This window comes from Pocillopora verrucosa, chromosome 9 (assembly GCF_036669915.1).
Source record: "Pocillopora verrucosa isolate sample1 chromosome 9, ASM3666991v2, whole genome shotgun sequence".
Lineage (NCBI taxonomy): Eukaryota > Metazoa > Cnidaria > Anthozoa > Scleractinia > Pocilloporidae > Pocillopora > Pocillopora verrucosa.
In genome coordinates, this window is record NC_089320.1 from 4,523,036 (window position 1) to 4,531,708 (window position 8,673).

Below are 8,673 nucleotides of genomic sequence, written 5' to 3' on the forward strand. Positions count from 1 at the left end.
ATAATCAAGACTGATGTCATTCGGAAATTAAGAAAATTTAGTCAACCGAACGAAGCAAGATAACCTCATTGACTTAACAACGAGATCAGCTTCAAATTATTTCGAAATTTTCTTGAAAATAATTTATTTTGAATATTCTTTAGAGAAACCCTTTCGCTGACTTCCGTTCGCCCTTTGTTGTTCACAATTCGCTTGGCCCTGTTTCAGCGCACAGCACGGCATGATGCCAAATTGCTTATGGTTGAAAACCAATAGGGTTAAACTTCCTCTGCGAAAATGAACAGAAATGTATTCACAGAACAACAATAGCTTCTATTTTGGGTTAACTTCTATCAGAATCAATAATCACACGCGTTTATTTACCTTGCATGAAGAGAAATGAAAACTTCCTCAATTTTATTGTGGAGTTTAAAAGAAAGAGATATTTGGTTTTGACTAATGGGTATAAGACTTTTAGTTGCCCCGGAACATCCACTGAAACACTGTCAATTTAACGTCATATGAAGGCATAAAGTTTTTGCGCTCGATCGAAGATTATGCTATGAAGAAGTAACAGGGACTGCGGAACTGGGGGTTTCAGCCCCCCCCCCCCCCATTCACTTTTTGCGAGGATGAGGTATGTTGGAAGAATAAGAGAGAAAAAAAAAAGAAAATGATGAAATTCTAAAAAGTTGCAACCTTAGACAAAACCTGTTGGAAACTTTTCGATTCGACAGAAAATATTTCATGGAGAGCCCCCAGGTTTGAAAATTTTCCGAGGAAGAATGGCCCCGGGTTCCCCTACAAATTCGCACACCCGGCGCTCAATATCAAGCCCCCCCAAGAAAAAGAGGAAAAAGGCTTCGCTCTCCCCGAGTACAGACACAAGACTACTCTGTACGTTCCGTTTGTCAGACAGGTTCGCATTTTATCAATTTCATGAACTCCTTAAGTATTGAAATATTCCAGATTCGTCCCAAACTCAGGACAGGGCTGAAAAAGCTCTTGGAAACAGTACTTGTAAGACAGACATCCAGTTTGAGTTTGTAAGGAACTTGCAAGGTTCAACCTTTTATCCAGATCCCTCTTGTGGGTACAAACTATGCGCCGTCATGACGGCGATTCCTTGAAAAACATCGATTAAGAAGTGGAAATATTTGTGTTGAGAATTTTTTCGAGTGATTTACATAGTGTTAGAGAATGTTAAGAGATTTTAAAACGTACATGCAGGTCTGTTATTTTGCTCATTAAATCTTGTTTTCCCATTTTCTTGTCGCCTCACCCTCCTGGTTTGCCTAACGTTCCTATTACTATCACAGGAACAAAGGCACACGAAGAGACTCGGAAGGGGTACAATTTCGCAAGAACCCCTAACCACGCCCTTGAGGGAGCACTTTTCTCCAAGGTGCCACAAATGACAGTCCCCAAATGAAAGAAGCCAAATTAGAAGTTGATAATTCATAAATAATTCTTTATTTATTTGAATACCTTGATCTAATAATTGATTCATTCACAAGTATGCAGAAAGTTCTAACATAAAATGAACAAATACTTTAACATGTTAAAAATTAACAGAAACTACATCAATAATTTTCTCCTCCACAGTTTGAAAAAGAAAGAAAAAAAACGCAAACAAAAAAAAACAGTGCAGTATAATTTAGTTATGAAAAAGATTTAGATAGAATTTGAGATATTCTTAGTAATAAAATATATTTCCTTCAATATCCATGACTAAATTTGAGGTCTAATGAAAAATAATGCTTTCATTTATTAAAAAAAAACAACAAGCGAAAGTACTCTTAAGGTATTAAACCTACATTATTCTCATAAACGTTTGGATGCCTTTCTCCTTGAAAAATATTTGCCTCCTTATTGAAAAATCCTTCCTTCTAAGATTCTCCTTAAAATCTATTACAAGTATGACTGAGTCTGTTCCTTATTTATTTTACGTCTTTATGTATAGATCCTTTTGTAAATTCAAACAATTCTTCTGTCAGGGTTATAATTACCCTTCAACTCCCAAGATTTGATTACTAATCCTCCGCTCTAGCTGCTATACATCTCCTTGAAAATTTTTGCAGTGATTTTTTTTTCATCCATGAAACAGGCTTTGTCAAAAAGCAGGGACTGGTCCTAAAGGAGATTAATTTAGTCTAAAAACTAAAATTTTTAATGTTTATTTTCCCTGTTCATAGCTCTGAGAAGTACATATTCCTGAGCTTCCACACAGGACTCTCTGTCTCTGCAGAGAATACATCAGCATACATCAGCATCCACCAGCATCCCTTGCACATATCAGCATACATTTCATACAGTTCTCACATGATGAAGGCTTCTATGGTGATTGCTTCTGGTGATTACCCTCCATTTTAAATCATTTTTAGGTGGATGTACAGCCATGTAGAGCACAGATGCAAAATAAACATAACTCATCAACATCTGTGAGAGAAATCAAAATAAGTGCACAAAATTAATAGCTGATGAATATACAGTGAAGTCACTGTAATGTAAAATTTCTATGGCTTTGTTACTAACTAAAGATACCTGGGTTGAAGCAATAAGCTGTGCTAGCCACATGTCAGGGATGATGGATGAAGTACCTGCAAAACAAGTCATCGAAAAAAAGTCATTTAAGAAATGCATTTAAGCAACCTACCACATGGAAAAGGGAGGTACACATAGCCTTTGTAAAGTGTTCCCCACCCCACCCCCTGAGGCTGGAGGAAATGGGATAATTTCCCAAACTTTTGTGCTCAGAACTGAAAAATTATGTCTTCCATCAACTACCACATAGAAAAGGGAGGTGGCCTGTATATACTGGCCCCCTCCCTCCTAAGGCTAGACAAGAGTGGATGGTCTTCAGTGATTAACCATATGGACAAGGGAATGGCCCTCTCTCTCCCTCACCCCCTTGAAGGTAAAGGGAGGTGGATGCTCTCTTCCATTAAGATACCCTTTTAAATACCATTACTGACCAATGGCTGATTAGCATACTGGCCACTGATAAGTATGCTAAAAAAAATAAGAAAGCAGCCCAGTTCCTCTTATAGCTTAAGTAGCAATGATACCAGTGATGGAAAGTTAACTAGTGGAAATGGAGAAAAATCTGTTTCCTAATTCCTTCCCAGGCTCAATTTCCTGGCCACTGAGTAAGACTGTTTCAGGAAGATGAAAACCCAACTTTCAAAAAGTGTTGCAATGAAGCCCACAGATTCCAAAAAAGCTTAATAAAGTGTGTACTCTGTATGGTTCCAGTTAAGTGAGAGTTTTTCTCACTTAGTGCCCTGGATGCTGGCTCAAGAGGTCTGGGTTTGAGAGGTGGCTTGCTCATTGCGGCAAAACACTTAACTCTCAGAGGGCATCTCTCCACCTTGGAGAATAAAGAGGGCCTCAATGCAGGGTGATGGCTTTAACCCTTAAATCCCAAGATGTTGTTAGTAATTCTCCTTACTGTCTGCCATACAGTTCTTGTGGTGTTAGTTTGGAGAATTTGGTATTGGATAAACTAATAATCCCCTAATTAATGTTTTTCTTAAGACCCTCTATGAAAAGACACTAGCAAATTGTCAAGGAGGCTTGATGAAATGCAGAGGGGTAGCCTTGCAATGGACTCGCAGGCAACCCATCCAGAAGGAAGTAGTAAATTACTCCTGGTCAGGTTATGCTTTGGAAACCAAGATAAGCTCTGCTTGATGGGCCCCTTGGCTGGAGTAAATAATTTACCTCCCTATCTATCTTAATGGAGGACAAGGCTCAAAGTTAAACCCTTTTTGCAGTTGCCATTTAACTCTTTAACTCCCCCATCAAATTCGTAATTCTCCTTACAGGCTTGATGGGCCATTTGGCTGGAATAAAGAATTTACCTCCCTACCTATCCTAATGGAGGACAAAGCTTAAAGTTAAACCCTTTTTGCAGTTGCCATTTAACCCTTTAGCTCCTGGTTCAAACTTGTAATTCTCCTTACTGGCTTGATGGGCCTCTTGGCTAGTGTAAAGAATTTACCTCTCTACCTATCTTACCAAGAACAAGGTTCAAAGTGAAACCCTTTTTGCAGTTGCCATTTTGGAACCTACAGTGATTTGTAGAATGATTACCAAAAATTAATTTTGGTTGGAAAAATTCATCAAGGCTCAGTTGTATAAAGGATGAATAATGCTATCCAATGGACAACTCGCTATCCAGCAAGTAAGTGATTGTAAAATGTATATAGCGTTGTCCACTGCATAAAGATTCATCCAGTGGATAGTGTTATCCAATCTTCTTTGAACAACTAGGGCCAGATGAAAGCTCACCACACAGAGTTCCAGTTGAAATGGAGAAAACAGCCATCTTGAAAAATATCAATGGTGTACTCAATGGATCTTTAGCACCTGTTAGATGTTGAAATGAACTGGACTGACAACAAACAAACAAAAGAAATTAATTAAATAGCAAAACATTTTGAAAAAATCACTGAAAGAGGGTATGGAATGGCTGTTTTCAGGAATACATCATACAAAAGTGAAGCTAATGCATAATACAACAGCACTCCTGACATGACCAAAGAACCCTAGCATTAGTTTTAACCAGCACTAATATTTTTTCAGTTCTCAAGTCAAGTCCTTTATGTTCTAGCATCAGGTGTGCATATTCTCCAAACTGTTCTCTTTACATTTTCCTAGGGTGATGCAAGGAGAATTTGTTTAACAATCCAGAGTTTCTTTACAAGGTGATCATTTCCTTTGTTCCTGTGACATTTATGTGTGATTCAGGGGTGATATTGTAAGGAGAAATTAGATGCTGGTCACTCCTAGGGGTCAAGGAGTTAACTAACTCTGTTGTACCACTCACCTCAATTTTATAGACCAGTGTGTAAAGCCCAGCGTAGAGGAGTGTTGTTGATAAATATGACTGCGCAAGGAATGATTTTGTTACTGTTTGATGCATTATTTGCTTGGTGAGTTTAACTGTGACAGAGAAAATAAAATAGTTTAGGATTGTACAAGACAGTGTGTGACTTCATCTGGTCCAGATGGTAGAATACCAAAGAGGCCTCCAAAGGAACTCAAAAGACTGATGATGATGATGATGATGATAATGGTAATGTACAATAGTGAAATGGCTTAACCCTCTACACCCTGACATCAGTATGCATATTCTCCATACTGTTCTCTCTACATTTCCTAAGGGCTGACCAGGAGAATTTTTGTATCCCTTTGTCTCCTAAATGTGACATGCATCTAAATTCTCTTTACAATATCATCCCTGATTCACACATTGGGGTCATGAGAATAGAACAAATGATCACCAACTAAACAAGCTCTTGATTAATAAACAAATTTGTAATGGAGAATATGCATACTGATGTTAGGCTGTAAAGGGTTAATAATCAAGAGCTTCTTTGGTCAGTGATCATTTTCATGGTTCTCATTACCTAAATGTGTGATTCAAAGTTACATTGTGAGGAGAAAATAGAGGCTGGTCACTTTAAGGGGATTAAAGGATTATTAAGGAGTACACAAGTATGAAGAGCTGCTGTTTACTCACTTGTTGTTAAGATAACCAAAAGCAAATTTGCTGCTTGAAAAACCACAATTACACTTACACTCTGTAAGAAAGGAAAGCAAAATTGGAGAAATTTTAAAGTTTAACTAGGATCTCCATTAAAACACCTTAAGAAACTGACTTCAAGTTTTTCCCAAACAAATAAATCAAGAGAATTCAAAGACAACACATTTTCCATACAGCCTTATCACATCTAGTCTTGTTATCATTCACATTGAACACTTTTACTCCCAGAGCTGATTACGATGTAACTTCTCCCTATAATATTTATACAATTCCTAGCAAACAGGTAATGAGAATACCCAGACTTATCAGGTAAAAGTTTTTGCCTTCACAACAAATTCTCGTGACTAATTGTGTCACAACTAAAGGGGAGAATTAACAATCAGATAACAAAAGATGAAGAGTTAAATTGTACACATCACAGCAAAAGTTACAATAAATACAAAATGATTTGGAAATTACCGCAATATATACAGTTTTTCCCTCTTTTTTTTCATCACCTTCGGACTGAGTTGCAAAAGCTTCAGTAATCACAACAGCCACTATGTTCAGAATCTAGAGCACAACGAAAACTATTGAGACTTGTCAAACATGAATTAGAATGCCTGATCAATTTAGGACAAATAATATTGAAATACAAAGCAATAGTAAGTGAAAAAAAAAAGTAAAAGAGTTAATAAATTTATACCTGCCATAATATTGTCCCCAGCAAAAGATGTCTTGTAACACATGTTGGAATCCTGTGACTTCTGCAAATAAAATCAATGGTCAATAAAAATTTTTCAAACTAAGGTTGACTGTAAAAATTTAAAGTCCTGTTTAGGATAAAATGCACTCATAAGCATGTCAAATAGAAGCCAGTGCCTTTTCAAACTCAAAAAAACCAGTCCATTCTGATTAGTTTCCTGGTGTTTTATTGACAGTTTAACTCCCAGAAGTGATCAACATTGTACAATCCTTCTCCCTTTATTATCCAATCATACATTATCAACCAAACAGGTAATGAGAATATTCAAACTTATCAGGTAGAAGTTGTTCTCTTGGTCTAACACCAAATTCTCACAACTAATTTACAAAGAAAAGTGTAGCAACTTCTGAAGGGAGAATTATCAGTCAGATCTTGGGAGTTAAGGGGTTCATGTCTCCATTTCAAAATCACATTTGAGTCCAGTATCTGCTGAAACTTTCAATGGACCTGAAAAAGGGGCATAGATTCCAGCCCTTCTTTTGGCTTGAAACCTGTCATGCTTCTTTGGCAAGTTAGCATAAGACCAAGAATTTTAGGATGCAGTAATGAACTGGATAGTGACAGTCTAATGCTAGGTTTACATTTATTCAGAAGGTTGTCTAGTTTTCAAAGCCATTGTGACCATCATTCTCAGGAATACAGTGAAAAAAAATATGTATTCCTGTCTGTTTATTACTCATTGAACGAGTTCTTTGCAGAATTCTGCTGCATTTCACTCGAAAGAAGGTACCATTGTTGAAAATGCAAAAGAGAACTATGGGCCTCAACTTTTAATGTGTGGTTTATAATATTACAGGTACCGTGATCTTACACAGTTTTCCATTGACTATGATTTCAAAAGAGAAGAAATGGCAATAAATATTTTCAAAATATTTCAGGTGGAGTATGCCCCAAACCCTCCTTGAGTTTACACCATGAGCACCTGTGGTAATGCCTTAGCAGTAACCAAAACCTCCCATCTTTTATTCCAAAAGGTTGATATCTCTAGAGTGTTGCAAATGAGAGGTAAGAAAGGTTAAGTCTGTACTCAAGCCTAATGGCCTGCCCAGCCAGAGCTTATCTTAGTTTCCTTGTCACAAAGCAACTAGGAATATCACTACTTCCCCTTGGATTTGGATACTTGCAAGGTTATCCCCCCCCCCCTCTCCCCCTTCCACCAATTCATCCTACATCCCTGACAACTCATTGGTACCCATTTACACTCCTGGGCCCTGTTGCTTGAAATGCCGATTGGCACCAATGCAGGCTCACATTTAAATCCAGGTTTCTACATTTCTCTGTTCATAAGCTGTTTTGGGATCATTTTCCCAATTCTTTTTGGAGCATTCAATCATCAAATTATATACAATTAATGGAGCTAATTTAAATTTTCTTTTAAAGCTTTCAGATCTGAAATCAGATTTCATACCAACCCTGGGATATCATAACCTAGCTTTTAACAACCCAGCCCAGGTTGGAGAGAGGCACTGTGAAAGTAAAGTGCTTTGAAACTAACCCTCTCAACCTCAATCTAGCGTACTAACCATTACGCTCACGCATTTCCTCTGGGGTGAAAATGAAGCCAAACCAATTACAACCGTCCTGGGCAAAGTAAACAGAAACTATGTCTGTACCTCCCAAGCTCCCAGCAACCTTAACCCATTACAGCTCCTTCTGAGCAATAGGCAAAACTATAGTTGGCAGGGGATTGGCCGCTTTCGTGTTCGTCATCGTTATCAATGGATACCCCACAATGCTCAAGGAGAACACCTCACGGACAAAAACATCCGGAATGAGTGAAAACAATTAGTTCCTTTTGTTTGTTTCCTGCCAGGCTGGTTATCAAGGAGCTTATGTTTGCATCTGGCAATCCACATCAGCGATAAAAATCAACACAAAAAGAGATTAGAGAAAATGACTGTAAAAACCTCACCTTCGCTGCCTTGTTAAACTCTCTAACTCAACTGAGTTTAAACCAACTTGCCGAAGCATGTCGCTTGTGGAATCCAGAGCTGTAAGCAATTCTTCGAGTTGTTCAAAACTTATATTGACGACAGGATCTTTGTGACGTCTTCTATCTCTTTCATAGTCATTTTCCTTTTCTCTCTCTGCAGAACTTGACCGGCTCAGTGCGTCAGGTTGCACGCCTAGCTGATCTGCTAGAGATAAAAATCGAGAATCTGTGCTAGTTTCCTGAGGCCCGCCAGTTTCCTCTGTCGAGTAAATTCTTTCGCAATCTTTAAGAAGGGGGGTTGTTATTCTTGTAGCCATGTTCAAAAAACCTGTGTTCAAAGGTCTTGCATCAAGGAAAGTTGCACAATAAATAATCCCGTGATCTTTCCTCCTTCCTAGCAACATTCGAAATGTTCATTAAACCGCGCGAGAGTAGTGACAATTTGCACCAGTTCCCATCATGCCT

At 38.0% G+C, this 8,673-nt stretch overlaps 1 protein-coding gene across 1 annotated transcript; it reads right to left on the reverse strand.

Moving 5' to 3' along the window:
• Nucleotides 1–1,472: 1,472 nt before the first annotated feature.
• LOC131786198 (uncharacterized) lies at nucleotides 1,473–8,618 on the reverse strand. Its single transcript, XM_059103212.2, has 8 exons — nucleotides 8,188–8,618; nucleotides 6,216–6,276; nucleotides 5,990–6,082; nucleotides 5,507–5,567; nucleotides 4,811–4,926; nucleotides 4,273–4,375; nucleotides 2,524–2,579; nucleotides 1,473–2,418 (listed from the first exon to the last, which is right to left on the reverse strand). The coding sequence occupies exons 1-8, from the start codon at nucleotides 8,610–8,612 to the stop codon at nucleotides 2,287–2,289; spliced, it is 1,047 nt and encodes a 348-aa protein (XP_058959195.2). The 5' UTR covers nucleotides 8,613–8,618; the 3' UTR covers nucleotides 1,473–2,286.
• Between the last annotated feature and the right edge of the window lie 55 nt (nucleotides 8,619–8,673).

Coding starts and splice junctions, on each gene's coding strand:
- LOC131786198 (XM_059103212.2), bottom strand. CDS start 8,612: ATGTTGCTAGGAAGGAGGAAAGATCACGGGATTATTTATTGTGCAACT. Junction 6,083..6,215: donor TGGGGACAATATTATGGCAG/GTATAAATTTAT, acceptor GTTGTGCTCTAG/ATTCTGAACATAGTGGCTGT. Junction 4,376..4,810: donor CACTGGTCTATAAAATTGAG/GTGAGTGGTACA, acceptor GTTTGTTGTCAG/TCCAGTTCATTTCAACATCT.